Here is an 18,824-nt window from a genome sequence, read left to right as displayed (position 1 = left end):
ATCCCCCTACTCCCAAAAACTAGCGCCCAATCTCATTTGCCCTCTGGAATGCCAGTTCAGTCTATAACAAGCTGTCATCTGTGTATGTACTTTTTATCTCCCATTGCTTTAACATACTTGCTTTAACTGAAATTTGGCATCAAGATTCTGATTCGGCTTCTCCTGCTGCCCTTTCCCATGGTGGTCGCCACTGGACTCATTCACCCAGACCAAGTGGACGGAAAAAAGGTGGAGTTGGATTCCTTCTATCCCCACAGAGCACCTTCCAAGTCTCTACTATTCCTCCCTCTCTATCCCTCCCTTCTTTCGAGACACACTGTACTTGTCTGTTTTCGCCAATTTCTCGAAGGATTGCAGGGATTTTTTTTTGGGCCTCCTGGACCAGTATCACACTTTTTTGATGACTTCTCTGCCTGGCTACCCTAATTTCTTTCTTGAAATACCCACTATTATTCTTGGTGACTTCAACAGCCCAGCTACTGCTCAATTTCTCAACTTAACCTCATCTTTTAACCTAACACAATGGACACATACGTCCACTCACTCGAATGGTAATACCTTGCATTATCCCATCTCTGCACTCTTAGCAACCTTACCAACACCTCCTTTCCTCTCTCTGATCACAACCTCATCACTTTCACAATATCCTTGTCTTCAACCACTTATCCCCCAAACAGCAAATGATTATTTGTAGAAACCTTCACTTCAACCAACCCTTCACTTCTCTATTCTGCTATTGACCACCTCTATGACAAAATCTCTCCCCTTTCCTGTCCAAACCTGGCCACCTTTGTCTACAACAGTTTGCTTTCATCCTCACTGGACGCACCTGCTCCTCTAACTACACAAAGAATCAGGCCCCCGACTGTTACAACCCTGGCAAACTGACAACCCCAGAAATCTCAAGAGACGTTGTTGTGCTCTTGAACAACTGTGGCAAAAAAACAAATTCCTGCAGGACTTCACCCTATACAGTATAAATTTTTCCTTCCTAAAATAGAATTTCTCCCCCCATGCTGCCAAACAAACCTAGTCATCCAGTCCTCTTCGGCTCTTTGCTATCTTTAACCCTCTGCTTTGTCTCCCACCTCCTTTACCCACTAACTCACTCACTGCCCAAGAGATTGCCAATCACTTCAAAGACAAGATTGATGCAATACATGAGAACACGTCCACTATACAGATATCTTCCCCACTTAACATACCTCTAGCAGCACAGTTTTCCCTTTTGACCCGGCTACTACTGAAGAGGTTACCAAACTGTTCTCAGATGCCCACCTAAACAATTGTCCCCTGGATCCCGTTCCCTCACAACTACTGCAGTCACCCTCTTCTTCTATCCTATATTCTCTTGCTCACATCTTCAATCTCTCCCTCTACTGGCACCTTCTCCTGTCCTCTAAATCATGCACAGATCACTCCCATACTTAAAAAGCCCTCACTGAACCCCACCAAACCTGAACAACGTAAGACCCATCTCTTGCTCCCATTCACCTCTACACTTCTAAAATGCTTAGTCTACAACCGTCTTAGCTCCTACGTCACTGAAAACAACCCTCTTGACCTCTTACAGTCTGGCTTTCACTCGCAGCACTCAACAGACACTGCCTTACTAAAACTATCTAACAATTTACTAACTGCTAAAACCAACCACCACTACTCCATACTCTTACTACTAGACCTCTCTGCGGCCTTTGATACTGTTGAAAACCAGCTCCTTTTCAATAAACTCCACTGCTTTGGTCTCAAAGATTCCTATCCTAGTTCTCCTCCTTCCTGTCACAGAGCTCCTTCAGTGTTATCTATAACTCTGTCTCCTGTTCTCCACTTCCTCTTTCTGTACGGGTCCCCCAAGGCTCTGTTCTTGGATCCCCTCTCTTCTCTATTTATTCTCTTCTCAATGACACCCAAATCTATTTATCTATACCTCACCTCACTCTTTCAGTCTCCTCTCGCATTACTAACTGACATATCAGCATGGATGTTGCACCACTTCCTTAAATTAAATCTCTCTAAAACCGAGCTAATAATATTCCCTCCCCCTCGTGCATTCCTACATGATTTTTCATCAAGATCAATAATACAACTAACAGTCCCTCCCCTCAAGCCAGGGTACTAGGTGTAATCCTAGACTCTGACCTATCTTTTCGGCCCCAAATCCAATAGCTGTCAAAATCTTGTAGACTACACCACTGTATCATCTCTAAAATTTGCCCCTTTTTAACCAAGGAAACCACCAAGCTACTCGTTCACTCTCTTATTATCTCTCGCCTTGAGTATTGCAACTCCCTTCTCATATTTCTACCTCTCCGTAGGCTATCCCATCTTCAGTCTATCATGAATACTGCTGCCAGGATCACCTACCTTACCAACCACTCAGTGTCTGCCACCTCTCTCTGCCAATCCCTCCACTTAAATTCAAAATACTAACTAAAATATACAAAGCCATCAACAACTCTGCACTGAGCTATGTCACCAATCTTGTATCCAAGTATCACCCAAACCGGCCTCTCCACTCATGTCATGATCTCCTGCTCTCAAGCTCCCTTGTCTCCTCCTCCCATGCATGTCTCCAGGACTTTGTCAGAGCCTACTCTGGCTGCCTATAGGCGATCCTCGAAAACTCAGCTCTTTGGGGAAGCCTATCACGCCTCCAAATAGACATTTATCACTTTCATCAGCTCATCCCCACAGTTATAATCTTTTGTACCACTTGCCCCAGACTAAGCTCTTATGAGTAGGGCCCTCTTAATCCTTCTGTTTTGATTGTATTGTGGCAGTACGGTCTCCCTTTATATTGTAAAGTGCTACGCAAACTGTTGGCACTATAATAATGACAAAAACAGCAGTCACATGATCAGGAATCTGTCTACCTGGCTCCTCATCAGAATCCTTGACCAAGAGCTAAAAGTGACAGCTCAGGCAGCGTGCTGGGAGCATGCAGTGAGTACAATCTCAGCACACAAACTTCATGCTGCCATGGACACATATGTGGGGTGACTGTGGGGTTAACATCCATCTTTCTTGCAGCTGCATACATGCATTACACAGTCTGCAAGAGATTTAAAAAAACTTCACAAAACTCTAATTTGTTTTAAATTCTGCTTAAGGGCAATAAAGTGTAACTGAGGGAAAGTAGGGCAGCAGAAGTGCTCGCCATAATGTGTAAATATACATAAGGCAAACATTACCTCTCAGCAACGTCAGTATGGCGGTGCGGGAGGGTGCGGACCACACTCAGGTGACACCCGCAGAGGGGTGACACCAGGGGTAGTCCACACCCCCATAGCATCGCGGCCAGCAGGGGACCCTATGAGAGACTCTAGGGCATGCTGCAGATCCCCCATAAAACCCATCCGTCCCCCCTTTCCACCTCCACCACAGCTGCCGTGCCCAGCCATCATAATCCTTTTCCCTGGGTCAAGACCCAGCATAATGTGGAGAGGGCATGGCACTAGTAGCATTGCTATGCCTGGCATCCAGGTACTGCCCCGTTGCCATCTCCTGCACCCACATTATATCTTCCCGTCTGTCACAAATGTCCCCTTGGCTCCTCCCTATAATGGCCAGTGAAGAAAACAGTGGTAGGCAGAAGTAAAGTGAAGAAGAAAAATCTGAAAGGAGCAAGGCAAAGTAGTGGCAAGAATAAAGGTAAAAGTAGACTGTACAGCCTGAAAAATATGCATTTATAGAGTTATCACAGATTGTGGGAGAAATCACTCTTTTACCCCCCCTCATTCCCTCTCTCCCACCACCCCCCCCCCCCCCCACCACCTCTGTCTCTCACCCGCTCTCTCTCTCACTCTTCTCTCCCACCTGCTCTCTCTCTTACTCTCCCTCTCTTACCTTTTCTCTCTCTCACACCCCTCCACCACCTCTCTTTTACACCCTGCTCTCTCTTACCCCTCTCTCAACTCCCTCTTTTTTACTCTCTCTTTCTCTTACCTCCCCTTTTCATTACCTCACTCACCCCCACCAAATCTCTTACCTCCCTCTCATCACCCTCTCTCACCCCCTTTCTCTCCCCTCTCTTTCTCTCACCTTCTCGTCTCTCACCCCCACCTCTCTTCCGTACCCCCCTCTCTCACACTCTTATTTCTCTCTCACCTCTCACCCCCCCTCTCTGATTCCCCCTCTCTCTCAACCCTTTTCTCTCTCAACCCCCTCTCTCTCTAACCTCCCCCCCTCATGATCTCTCTCACACTTATTGGGGGGGGGGGGTGACACCATGTGTTACTGCACCAGGTAACACCAACCCTAGTGACGCTGTAACAGAAGAAACCCAGTCTGCGCTTGGGTACTTCCGTTATAATACCGCTTCCCTGTCCGAACACCGACCATAGACACCACAGCCGACCAAACAAGACTAGACAACATCAGTCTGTCTGAACATGGAACTCTTTATTTGAAACTTAAACTGACTTTTTATACACTCAGGGGAAAATCCCCCCTCCCTACATAATGACACAGGGTGGGGCAATCTACACTTAGCAACAAGAGACACACAGGTATTCAAACTTCACACCAGCAGACAGCCCCATCAGGAGGGAGGGCTGCTGGAGACACCCCCCCCCCACTAAGCTAATACACATAAACATATACATCCCATAATAGTTTGCTCCCAAGCAAGACACACAATAGAACAATGGGATGCAACCACATGGCATTAAACAATCAACAGCCCCCCACCCCAATATTAGGACAGATCACCCTATACCCCTAACAGGCACAGGGTGACTTACACATAATAGGGATATGGGGAGCTGAGACAGGGGTCTCCCCACCTCTCTAAAGTGAGCTGGGTTCCATGGGCCCCCCACCCAAAGTGACTCCCGTCACATATCTCCCCTTTCGGCATAAGCCAGCACACAGGAGGAGCTTATGAATGATCTGAAGGCAGTTGGGACCAGAGTAACCAAACAAACCACTGGTAACACAAAACACTGCCATGGATTGAAATCCTGCAGTGCCCAGAAGGTCCTCCTCCTGAAAAAGGCACATGTACAGGTCCATCTAAAGTTTGCCAATAAACATCTAAAATATTCAGAGAAGGATTGGGAGAAAATGCTGTAGTCAGATGAGACCAAAATTGAGGTCTTTGGCATTAACTCGGCTTGCCCTGTTTAAAGGAAGAAAAATGCTGACAATGACCCTAAGAACACATCCCTACAGTCAAGCATGGAGGTGGCAACATTATGCTTTGGGGCTGTTTCTCTGCTAAAGGTACAGGTCAACTTTGACACATTGGGGGGCCAATGGATTGCAAAATCTTGGATGAGAACCTTCTTCCCCCAACCAGAACACTGAAGATGGGTCGTGGATGGGTCTTCCAGCATAACAATGCCCCAAAACATACATCCAAGACAACAAAGGATTAACTCAAGAACAAGCACATTAAGGTCATGGAGTGGCCTAGCCAGTCTCCAGACCTTAATTCTATAGAACATTTATGGAGGGAGCTGAAACTTTGCGTTACCAAGTGACAGCTGAGAAACCTTCAGAATTTAGAGATGATCTTTAAAGAATAGTGGACCAAAATTCCTCCTAAGATGTTTGCAAACTTGGTAACCAACTACAAGAAATGTCTTACCTCTGTGCTTGCCAATAAGGGTTTCTCCACCAAGTACTAAGTCAAGTTTTGCTTGGGGATCAAATACATATTTTACTCACTGTACTGCAACTCAATTTATAACATTTGTATCGTGTTTTTTCTGGATGTTTGGTTGATATTCTGTCTTTATCATTTAAAATACACCTATAATAAAAAATTATAGACCCTTAATTTTTTTGTAAGTAAGCTAACTTACTAAAGCTGCAGGGATCAAATAATTATTTTCCCAACTGTAAATGTCATAACAGCCACCTCAGTCTGTCATAACTTCAGCTCTCCCCCTAAGGAACGATGCAACATTGACACTAATTCACCTATGGGGTTATATAGGGGCAGAAATCACCCCCTCACGATACACACCATTTCCGGTATCTAGCGTCGGAATAGCGCGGCGTGAGTGGATATGTCACCATGCACGCGCCAACAAAGCAGTGTGTGCCTCAACGTGGTGCACTGCCGGGCAGCGTGCATGTGCAGTGGTGGTAAGTTTGGCTGAACTGCCAAGCATCCCCATGACACAACCCCATTCAGACAACAGCCCATCCTCCCCTAAACAATCCGAGTCACAGTTCATACTGCATGGGAACAGAGGGGCTGGACCAGTGTCCCAACACAAAGGCAGTCAACAGGAGGCAGAGCAATAACCTCTCCACTCCAGGATGGCAACACAATGCCATTACTCCACAGTCTACCAACAGGCTTCATCTAGTGATCAAAAAACAATATAGCATTCCTGCCAAGGCAATGAACAATAACATGACACAATAACATATATTGGGCACCATCATTTCCAGATCAAATTTATTACAATCAACCTCAGCCTGAGAGATTCTCCATCAGGGTGACCAATAACAAATCCTAACATTCCAATAGGGACAGCCACATATAAACGCCTAATTGATAGAACAGATTGAAGGAGGGAGGGCTCACACATCCAACTGTTCCCTGCAGCTATCTATGTGAGTACTGCAAAGGAACTCCCAAAAACATAAACCCCCTATCACCTCTTAATTCTCAAAGTACAGGGTCAGACAAGCGGAAGCATCCAAAGAGAAGCATCAATAAGCATAGTAAATATATATACAATTCGAACATTCACAAAGATAAGATAATCATAATGATAGTGATAATTGTTATGGCAGATGAGTATTCTTGGATTAAATGTTAACCCCACTGCAGGGAGTGCAGTTTCTCAGAGCTCTTCAGTGTCCAGACAGCATCACACATCTGTTTTCACACAAAGGCTTTGTTTGTAGATGGGAGCCCAAAGCTATGCTCAGGCTTGGCTTATAATGACCCTAAACACCTGTGTACTCACCCAGCCTACAGGCCTTCAGTGAAACCTGAACATTGGATTGAAGGCAAAAAAAACCCCCAACAATCCCCTGCACTCAAGAGTGGTGTACTGGCAATAGATGGATCACAGGTCCTTAGCAAGTCCAATACAGGCACAGGCTTTGCTGCCTTCTGAGGGTCGGGGGGAAAGAATTGAAGGCCTCGTCCCTCCTTATACACTTTGAAGCCTTTGAACTCCGCACCCTGGCCTGGGATTACAAAACCCAGAAAAAGGTTAAAACACATCTTTTTCCACTCACAATAAACATGCCAGAGCTTTTCAAACTGTAACTTTGAGAATCCTGTGTCATTTTTATATCTATTTCCATGGTAGCAGGGCCTTGCACTGTCACAAGAGACACAAGATACATTATTGCTTTCAATATGTTTGAGGCATTGGAGGTATTGGAGGCACAGTAGGAGTGGGATTTATTTAATTTGTTTAATCGGGAAGTGCTTCACTGATATATATATTTTTTCTGGTATTTTTTCTCAAAGTAGGCATTCTTGGCTTATTTGACAACTATAGCTGCTCCATAAATAAAAAGTATTTTCAAAAATATTTAAATTCAATGAATAATAATAATAAAAAAAGTAAAAATGTTTCTCATGGGTAGTCAATGGATTAATGCCCCCTTACACTGGTGGTGGTGAAATAATAGAATATTTACTGAAATATAGCATAATGCTCTTTCAATGTACCATATATTCACCAATACACGTACAAAACTTATAGCAAACCTAAATAACAGCAAATGATCAAATAAAGTCTCTAATTCAAACAAATCCATCTTTTTTCTTTTTTACTTTATGGTGTATTTCCACCATAAAGAGTGATCAGAATCTCTTTTCCACTTGCCTGCAATCACCACCACCAGATGTCCTCTCACCTGGGAACCATGACCTTACATGCTATGTAGGGTCAAAATGAGCTTGTGTCCCCTATAAATGGACCTGTATTAAGCCTCAAGATTTCACAAATGGTCCTCTATTAGCATTCCACCTCCTCCAACTTCCACTTTTGAACTAGGAGTCTTCCTTATTATTTCAGACACTTTCACTTTAACACAATGTTTCCAGCTTTTTCTCTCTCTTCTCCTCTTTCACTCAGCCACAAACAAAACACTATATGGTGCTTTATCATTTAAACTTTGAATTCACTCATTCCCACACTTACGAAGCATCACTCACAATATTAGGGTGCTTACAAACACCAGAACAGAATCCCTTTTGTAATGGTAAAATACTCTACTAAGGCGCGCAGTGATTTCAGTGTACACATAACGATCTATCGACACTTCCTGAACGTGATGATGTCATCCAGTTAGCCCCACCCCTAAGTGTTTCTTCACAGGGTCACATGACGTCATCAGGGGGAATTGATTGGATGACTCATTTCCTTCATATATAGTGAACCCAGCGCCATTTTGTTGTAGTTCGCATTGTTTATTTATAGTTCTTTGCCCTTTGTATGTATTCGGCACCATATTTTTGTAGTTACATCAACTCAGACATTTTTCCTGCGTTTCTACTATTACAATCTACATTTTACTACAGGTAAACAGTATATGGTGTAATATTACATGCACTGGCTCTTAACTTTCTTTTACCTTATTTCGACCTATATAACAACCCTTTCTTATACAATTAAATTAACCTTTACTAGGGACTCTTATCAAAACATAAATTGTACCATGTAACTCCTTTCATGTAAGTGACTCCATACGTGATCCAATCAAATCGTACAGTCAGTAACATCAATTAAATAATATAAAATACTAAAAATATTTTAGTAAATGTTATTTATACAGAACCTTACATTTAATGTACCACTTTATTTAATATCTCGCATGACTATACTAAAATGAAATAAAATTTAATATTAAATAAAATATATTTATTTAAACCTGTTATTCTCTCTGTCACCCCCTAGTGTTTTGTGGACTTTATATACTATTAAAACTCGTATATTTAAATACCTCATTAAAAATCATTTATAAAACCATTTATATAAAAATCCACATTTAGACCTCTGGGGATTAATGTGTGTAATTTGTGGATCCACCATGATTTTTTACTCAATTCCTGAATTGTATTACTCCCTCTCTAATTACTTTTATATTTTTCTATTTCCCAGAATTGGAGTCCACTAGGGTCTTTATTGTGGAATGGTAAAAAAAATTTTGAAATATGGTGCTTTCAAAAATCAGTGCTGATATTATAAAAATGCTCATTTGTTCTATCTTGCAGGGCTCTCTTTGTGTGGCCCGCATTATAAAAGGCCGCAGGGACATTCTAAACAAACGACCCCTTCAGTAGAGCAGGAGATTACAGTAAATATTTTTTTATACTCTTTTCCTGTAACATTGCACACAAAACTATTTCTATTTTTATCATTATTCTTTACCCTTACACAACTATAACAGCAACCACAAGTGTAGAATCCTTTTTTCTTCTCCTCTGTGGTGGGGGAGTCTGTTCAACCTCTCTAAATTTCAAACTCTCCAGACTTCCTTCCCAAAGCATCTCTTGTAAAGTTTTAATTGTGGTGGTCTTTCCTTTAGAACACATTGCTCCTCCCATTTGGCCATGTAAATATTGGCAATACTTAGGGCAAACTTCACAGGCTGCTGGTTTCATTGTTTCCCCCTGCATTTTAGAGCAGGCATTACTAAATGGTGGACCTCAGTCTGGATCTGGATGGAATAATAGTCCTATCCAGACCACAGCCTCGCCAAATAGATGCCTGAGTGTCCTCTCCCGCCCGTTTGCCTGCTGCTGTCATCCTCAAGGAAGGGCACAAGATTGTAGGCGTGGCAGGTCTGGATAGATGGATGGATTTTTCAAGTTATGAAGTGGGTGATTGGTTGCTAGGCTGTCATGCAGTCCAAACAATCATTCACCCACCTTTAACATGCAATTTTCTTACACCCAAATTGCAACGCAGGTGCAGGACTATATGCAATTTACACTCTGTCCTTCATCTACAACCTCTCACAACAGTGTGAACCTGGCCTAAAGGGGGACTGTGATGTAAAAGGGGGGGGGGGTGATGCATGTAAAGGAGAGTCTAGAAATGATGTAAAGGGGGGCTGAGGACACTGATGTAAGGGTTTGTTCAAACTTGTGCAGTGATCTATGTTTTTCTGCACTAGAAGAACACAAGTCTCTGCAAGGCCATTAGAAAACAACTGTTTTTTCTGTGCCCTGTTTACACTGCAATAGTGTCCCTGGGTGCTGAGAAGTGCGATGCAAAAAAAAATGCTTACTGTGTGCATTTTTCTTCAACTGACTGCAGCTCACCTGAAGGCCCCATGCACAGTCTATTAATTCATAAAATGGAACATATTTCATTCACAAACTGACAGGCAGTAAACACAGTTTACTATCTGTCAGTAATTAATGAATACAGAAGTGATCTGTAGTCAGAGGTGTATTACCACAAGGCAAACAAGGCAGTTGCCTAGGGTAGCATTTTTCAGGGGGGCAGCACTGCTCCCCAGAAGAAGGGACAGAAAAAGAGACACACACAGCATGGGGACCAGGTGGGATCCAAGAGAGGCTGCAGGCTGCTTGACAGTATAGACAGAGCCTGACTCTCCTTCTAGGGGATGTCTGGAGCGGTGAAGGTGAGTGTCTTTCTCTCTCTTGCTGGGGGGGGGGGAGGTTGGGGGGTGGGGTGGCCAGTGTATGGAGGGTGGTGGTAGTGGAAGGATCTCTCGGGTGGGGGGGCTGATCTGTGCTGATCACTGTCTGTATTCACTGAGGAAAGATAGGGGGCTGGTAAAAACATATTTACCAGCTCACCCCCACTCTCGGGAAAGGAAGGGGATTGTTAAACACATGTTTACCAGCACCCCGCTCTCCATGCTGTCAGCGGCTGCAGACACAGGAGGGGAGGAGGGAGAGCTGGCTAGCAGCTACAGGGAGGGGAGCCCACAGAGAGGGGGGAGGGCATATTTTCTAGCAACTGGATCTCTCTGTGGCTGGCCTGCAGCAATGAAAGTCAGTGGGAGAGGCAGAGGAGAGAAGCCGACAGCTGCAGGGCAGACACAAGGGGATCGGGGTTTGCGAGGGGGGAGATCCGTGCTGGGGGGAGAAATAAGAGCAGACAGGGCCAGGCAGTGTAAGGGACAGTTAGAGTGGAGGTTGGGGGGCATGTTAGCTGCTAGCATAGGTGGGTGGAGAGGTGGGAGACAGTGTGGGGGGGGTTACCACATTTTAAGTATACCACATTTTAGGTATATACAGTAGCTCTATTCAGTGCTGTAAGACAGAACGCCATGTGAACCTAGCAGGGAAAGGGTTAAAAAAGGAATAAAAATTGTCAATCAAAAACAATATTAAAATGATAATTAATTAGGTTGATAGTGGATGAAACCAATGGCACTACAGTCTCAAGGAAATCTACTATTAAAAATCAATCTTGGCAGATGACGATTAAAATGAAATGCAAGAAAAGATCATCCTAAGACTATAATAACTGTTATATATAGGGTAAATAAGAGACATCCGCAGAAACAAAATGCAACACAGTGAGCCTATAACAGGAAGTATGGGAACTGAGTATTTACATGTAGGCTCCTCTGGCAGGAATGACTTCTGAAATGACATAAACATGTTAAAGCATATGAGGTATTAGTGACTAAGTTTACATATAATGCTTTTCCACTGTCTTCTATGATAAGATTATGCATCATCCACTCTGGGAGGAAAAGACCCTGGGAATGACAGATACACCCAAAAACTCTATAATGAATTACTTTGGGTATACATGACCTGGTCTTCCTTTGCCACCACAGTTGCATAGTTACATAGTTAGTCTGGCTGAAAAAGTACAAAAGTCCATCCAGTTCAACCATTAAAAAAAAAAAAAAAAATAAGTTATAATCCTATACCCACAGTTGATCCAGAGGAAGTAAAAAAAAACAGTAAAGCATCATCCAGTTTGCTCCTGCAGGGAAAAAAATTATTTCCCGATCCCCCGATCGGATATTCCATGGATCAACTTTACCTATAAATGTTAGTATCCAGTTATATTCTGTGTATCTAAGAAGGAATCCAGGCCTTTTTAAAGCAATCCACTGAGCTGGCCAGAACCAACTCTTGAGGGAGTCTATTCCACTTTTTCACAGCTCTCACTGTGAAGAAACCTTTTTGTATTTGGAGATTAAATCTCATTTCCTCCAGACATAGAGTGCCCCCTTGTCCTCTGTGATGACCTCAGGGTGAATAGCTCATACAGAATTCACTATATGAACCAGTGATGTATATACATGTTGATCATAATCCCCCTTAATCTCCTCTTCTCAAGAGAGAATAAATTCAGTTCCTCTAATCTTTCCTCATAGCTGAGCTCCTCCATGCCTCTTATCAGTTTGGTTGTCTTTTTCTGTACATTCTCAAGTTCCCCAATGTTCTTTTTGTGAATTGGTGCCCAAAATTAAACTGCATATTCCAGCTGAGGTCTTATTGATTTGTGTAGGGGTAAAATTATATCTCTCTCTCTGGAGTCTATACATCTTTTAATACAAGAGAAGATTTTGCTCGCTTTACAAAACTGCAGCTTGGCATTGCATGCCATTATTAAGCTTGTGATCTACCAGAACTCCCAGGTCCTTCTCCACCATTGATTCCCCCAGTTTACTCCCCCTAGTATGTATGATGTGTGCATAACCTTACATTTATCAATATTAGACCTCATTTGCCACATAGTTGCCCAATTAAACAGTCCATTGAGGTCAGCTTGTAAAATGAAGACATCCTATAAGGAGGTTATTTTACTGCACAGCTTGGTGTCATCTGCAAAGACTAAAATGGTATTTTTAATCCCAGACCCTATATCCTTTATAAATGTATTAAAAAGTAAGGGTCCCAACACTGAACCTTGGGGTACACCACTGACAACCGTAGACCAGTGTTTCTCAACCTTTTTTTCGGTCAAGGCACCCTTTAAAATTTTGGACAGTCCCAAGGCACCCTTTAGAATTATAGACAGTCTTGAAGCACCCCATTCTACAATGTGAAAAACTATTCTAATAATTTTATATAATGCAGCAACGTCCACACATGTAGCGCACCAAACATTAGAGGTGATTTATTCTTCCAAAGCAAATACACTTTTGCACACTGGTACTGACTAGTATTCCAATGTTTCTCTTCTCCCTCAGTTTTTCTCCATCACTGAGCTAATGTGACCCCCAGCACTGATGGAGAGGGGTGGGGGAGAGTCAAACTAGGATGCTGTGCAGGCAGCTGACATCCTCCTTATCAACTGATGTCATTGGTTGTCAGGACGCAGGTGGCTAGAAGGTTGTAATAATGCACAATGGAAACCTGTGGCTTTGTGTAACTAGAGGCAGGCTTGATCCACCCATTGGCTTGTATTTTGCACAATTTTTAGACATTTTGCCAAGGCACCCCTGAAGAAACCTCAAGGCACCCTGGTTGAGAAAGGCTGCCCTAGACCATTCAGAGTATGAATCATTAACCACTACTACTTTGAATACAATCTTTTAGCCAGTTTTCTATCCATTTACATACAGATTTTTCCAAGCCTGTAGGCTATACCTTACACATTAGCCATGTGTGGGGAACTGTGTCAAACGCTTTTGCAAAATCCAAGTATACCACGTCCACCGCCACCCCTCTGTCCAAGGTTTTGCTCAACTCCTCATAAAAAGAAATCAGATTTGTTTGACAACTTCTGTCTTTCATGAATCCATGCTGTCTGTTGCGTAAAATATTTTTTTCCAGCAAGACCTCATCTATGTGGTCTTTTATTAAACTCTCCAGTATCTTCCCAACTATAGAAGCTAAACTAACAGGTCTATAATGTTGATGTTGTGTCTGTAGAAGACATGGAATTAGGCATGACACCCGCTTTTTTTGTCCCTCCCATCCTGGCCAACCTGGTCTCTGCCTCAAAGACTTCAATCAATACCACACACTCGTGGAGTATTAGTATAGGGTACATCACAGCACAGTTCAGGGCACATACTTACACAGGGTCTCGAAAGATGTTAGGTAGTCAGGAACCTGGGAGAGAGGGGGAAAGGGGGGTAAGCATACGGGCTAAAACGCAGGTGCTGGCAGGTTCTGGGGCTGATCCCGCTAATGCTGCGTTTTTGGGGACACTATACTAATGTGAACGCTGGTATAGTGCTGATCTGATCAAAGATATTGATCCGTTCAAACACTATACTAGCAATAGAGGTTTATTGTGAATGTGAGCGTGTTCCTGGCAATCAAGGGGTTAAATGTGGTTACTGGTGTACTGACCGGCAATCTGACGCTATCTGGGAGGGGCACTAACTGATGCTAACAGATGCTAACGCTATGTGAACTCGCCGGTGACAGTAATACAGTGATCAGCAAAAATCTGTACACTGTACTAATGACACTGGTGACAGGGCAAATGTGTCATAAAATGTGTTCTAACTGTCAAAGTGTAGTGCTTTTAATCACTGTGTCTTTCTTCTCTCTCTGGGACGGAATGTGCCTGTGTAAGTGTAAACACAGGTACCGGAAGATCCCTGATAGAACAGGGATCGATCATCCGATTCAGGCTGACGATCAGTGGCCTAAATAAGATGATTGATCCCTTGGGGATCAAATCACGGCACCCGCGGGTTGGCCCTCGGCCCACGACAACTGCAGGAGCACGAATCACTTATATATATACGTGATTTTGTGCACCTGTGCCGCCCTGTAGCAGTATTTCTACTATAGGGTAGAGCGGAAGTGGTTAAAGATCACCTTCAGAGAATCTAAAGAATCTCCTTTGCAGTAGGGGAGAGTAAAAGCAGTTTTACTTTCCAGATCCTCTACTACCCAGGAGACGGCACCCCTTCTCAGCCTTTTAGCTAAGATCAATTGTAGTATCTCTTCTTATCAGTGCCCAGTAAAGGTGCTCTGCTGACATTCTGGTTTTGCAGCTGCAATGGCTGTCAATATAGTATCCCTGCTGGTATGATGGTGGTCCCGAGATATATAAATAAAAACTGAAGCAGTTCCCGGTAGTGGAAGCTGAGACAAATTCCCTAGTGGAGGATTCAGAGGGATCCAGTGCTTCCTGATTTGTGCAGTGCTCCCTGGTCTACAAGTGGCTGAGAAGGCAGAGAGCCCCTGATGTTAAGCACCCCTTGAGAGTGGCATCCCTGGGGTGCTTCGAGTATTACTTGGGTAAGAAAGGGCACTTAGCCAAGACACTAAGCCTTTTTGCACAATGCCTCATGGGCTGGGCCTTTTGACTGAGACTGGGGCGCTTATTGTTACCAGGCCACAAGACCTAGCAATTGTCTAGTAGGGTGTGGGTCTTCAGGCCTACTCTGAAGTCTAGGAGGAGGATGTGTGGCCATCATACCTTGTGGGGGGGGTCTCTCTTCGGTAAAGCCACCCACCCAGTATTCATTGGTCAGCTTTAGCTGATCATGAGGGGCAGGGCCTGCTTGGCCTTTTGTCTAGAGATCTTAGTGTGCCTTACCTCCATCAGGAGTCTTGCACCCAGGAGAATCAGGGAGGATTCTTTCCGCTTCTGGAGGGGACCATTTGACGCACATTGTGCATTATTTTTTGTGTGTGTTCACATGCACTTTTTTGGTTCAATCTTAGCACACTTTGTTTGTTTTTTGTGCACCGCAGGCTCAAAGAAGAGATAAAAAGCATGCTCTGGTGGTGGACTATCCCTTCATTTCATCACGTTCCGTGCAGGTCTATGGACACTGCAGTGATCTTCTTTATGATGTCAGGACCTAAGATCTCTGGGGCATAGGGGAAAAGACACTGTGGTGGAGTGGAGGATCAAGTAAGTAAATATTTTCTATACCCCCCTAGACCTAAAGGTGCAGCCCCACTGTAAGGGGAGATTTTCAAGTTTTTTTGGAGTTCAGCTTTAATAGATCAGGCCCTTTGAAAGTGGCTTGGAAACCTTTTTTTGGATATCTTTTTAGCCTTGCCATGCAATGTATCTCCAAGTGTTACATTCTTACTGAAAGCTAAAGCGAAATTTCACCTTCTCAGTCAACATTGACTATTTTTAATCCTTATGCTGCTAGAATTAGTAAATAGATAAAAGTAATCATATTTACTTGTTTTAAACTTTTTTTTTTTTTACATTTCATTAGTTACTTCCTGGTTTTCAGGCCTAGGCAAATGATGTCATACATCCCAGGAGTCTTCAGGAGGCAAGGAGCAATTTTCACAGCTAAAATACCCTCCAGCTTGCATGCCTAATCTAAGAACAGATGGATTCCAGGAAGTAAATGATACATGAATTATCTGCCCTTATTCAAGATGACAAGATGAGAAATACTAGGGGGTGTTTTTCAAATGATATCCCAGCAAAGTAAAGCTTGAAGACATGGATGGATGGATGGGGGAGTTTGTTTTGAATATGAAAAAGGAATTAAATATTGTTTTTGGTTTGTGGTGCTAAAATGCAGTAAAAGTTCCACTTTAAACTGACCCATAGCATGGTAAAAACTGACTTCTACAAACCCTGTCAAATGTTACATTTATGTGTCTTCTGAATAAAGGTTTCTACAGTGTCAGCATTGTAAATCACTCCACTCCTCCCTTTCTGTAACTCGGAGGGGAGGATCTATTTCCACATACCTAGATTACAGAGCTGAAGCTCGGGCCTGAGATCTGTCTATACACTGCCTGCTGCAGCATCTGAGCTCCTCAAACATGTCTGCAATCATTTTTATTTTACAGCTCATATTGGCTGGTATCATGCTGCCTCTCTATATTCTTCAATACCTTGGAATCTGGGGTTCAATAGTAAAGAAAATATTTCCCTTGTTTATATCCAAATTCACAGTATCATACAACAAGTTGATGGAGGAACAGAAGAGGAATCTATTTAGCAACCTATCTGACTTTGCAGGCTCCTCTAAAGAGCTCAGGCTTCTAGAGGTTGGTTGTGGCACAGGTGCCAACTTTAAATTCTACCCCAGTGGATGCAGGGTGACCTGCCTGGATATCAACCCAAACTTCCAAAAATTTCTCAGCAAAAGCCAAGCAGAGAACGACCACCTAAAATATGAAGGATTTCTGGTTGCATCAGCGGACAACATGACGCCAGTGGCTGATACCTCAATGGATGTGGTTGTATGTACCCTGTTGGCTTGTTCTCTGCCAAACACACCAGCAGTACTGAAGGAGGTGCAGAGAGTCCTCAGGCCGGTGAGTTTTTTATTATCAGATTCCATCGGTTATCAATCTAGCACGTTAGAAAAAACAATTAATACTTGACTGGTTGCTATAGGCTTTAGTTTTTATTTTTGTATTTTTGTCTTCTCTCACATGAGAATTTGTATGTTTATTTATCTCAGAACAGTAAATTGCCCGGTAAATGTTTAAGCTCTGTTTCTACACAAACTTATAGCATTAACAAAGTTCACTTGCTTGAGTACATATACAGAATTGCCTTTAGCTGGCCATACACTGGTAGATTTTCATACAAACATCCGTGCAAAACATTTCATCAGTACATTCAATAATACTGTCAGAAACTAGGAAATGTCATTAGAAAGTACTTTGGATTTTTATTTGCTTTTAGCATTTGATTTTGGAATGAATAAAATTTCCTGCACAAAAACCCCATAAACTGTTCAAATTTCATTAGTTTGAGAACATTTTTTTCTTGCTGCTCCTTCAATTTTTATCCTCAGTACAGTCAAAATCGATCATGGATTCAACCCCATTAACTATTAGAAAATCAAACATTTCAAAATTACATTTTTTTTTTTAAACAAATTCTACACATGTATGGCCAGCTTAAGTATCTCCCCGAACACAGTTCTGAACGTGGACATACTACAGATAAGGTTACAGATTATCTTTTATTTGTACTACATTTAGAATGGTAGAAACAGGAAACATTGTTCTAGTGTTACTGATACAGAACATTCTGCGCTGAATTTCGTCAGGTCATCCTGTCCTACAAATGAAACGGCAGTTTTGGCTTTGTTGCTGGTAGGGCTTTGTTGCAAACTGATGTCAAAGTAGAATAAATACAAAACTTCAATTTGTGTTATTACACTAAACCCCATCTATCCTTTGAAGTCATAATAATCTATCCTTTGAAGTCATAATAATCTATCCTTTGAAGTCATACAGCAAATTTAACTTCACTGTGTGCACTTTGTGAGTTGGAACCCCAAAAACAGAAGGCTAACATTTTTGTTATTGCACCTAGGTTGACAGATTTGGGAACCAGAACATTACCAAGCAAACTTGGGGCACAAAAAAAAGGAAACACTTTTGGGGTCCCAAGTGAAAAAAGGGAGGACTTATCAACTAAATATCCATCAGAATAAGGTGGATATATAGTTAGGCTGACTGTCTTCTATAGTTAGGTTGATTGTCATTTCACAAGAAGAGAGTGTCAGTTTGCAGCTCACTTGCAAAGCAGAGTGGCCTTTAGGCTCCCCGTTATTTCCCTCTTGATGTGTCACAATCCAAATAGAACGACACCAAGCTTACGCTGCTTAGATTTCCAGAAGAGACAATCACTTTAACACCAGAATATGTATCTTTATTTTAGCTATGTGACCAAATTTCTCAAATCGTTTTGGACTTAAAGTAGTTGTAAACCCTTACATATACCCAATGAAGTGACTGGCCTCAGGTGATACACAGAGATGAAACTAATCCTCCTATATACAGTACATTGTACCTGTTCATCTACAGTCATCTGTCCCCTACATCTATTCAAAGTGTAGAATTTCACAGGATCTATCAGCCCTGAAAAGGAGGAGGGTGGGAAGCTAAAGTAACAACTTTGAGGAGAGCTCTGAGAGCGGATTGGAGGAAAGGGACACACCCCCTTCACACAGCACCCAGGAACAGAGCTGAGGCTGTCAATCACAGG

The 18,824-nt window shown here is 42.7% G+C and overlaps 1 protein-coding gene and 1 pseudogene across 2 annotated transcripts in view; both read left to right on the top strand.

The window, feature by feature from the left end:
- Positions 1–14,791: 14,791 nt before the first annotated feature.
- LOC149447808 (U2 spliceosomal RNA) lies at positions 14,792–14,912 on the top strand (annotated as a pseudogene).
- Positions 14,913–16,554: 1,642 nt separating this feature from the next.
- The window catches only part of LOC149447807 (thiol S-methyltransferase TMT1A-like), a 37,339-nt gene continuing 35,069 nt past the window's right edge, over positions 16,555–18,824 (top strand). Inside the window, exon 1 of one of the 2 annotated variants that reach the window (XM_089652043.1) lies at positions 16,555–17,134. In XM_089652043.1, the coding sequence (XP_089508169.1) occupies positions 16,637–17,134 (498 nt within the window). In that variant the 5' untranslated portion in view covers positions 16,555–16,636. The remainder of the gene's footprint in view (positions 17,135–18,824) is intronic. The other variant, XM_089652041.1, reaches the window with a different exon arrangement.

The sequence above is a fragment of the Staurois parvus genome, unplaced genomic scaffold, assembly GCF_062004578.1.
Source record: "Staurois parvus isolate SC_StPar_1 unplaced genomic scaffold, SC_StPar_1.0 ptg000669l, whole genome shotgun sequence".
Lineage (NCBI taxonomy): Eukaryota > Metazoa > Chordata > Amphibia > Anura > Ranidae > Staurois > Staurois parvus.
Note: the sequence above shows the minus strand (reverse complement) of the source record. Positions and strands in the feature narration are given on the sequence as shown.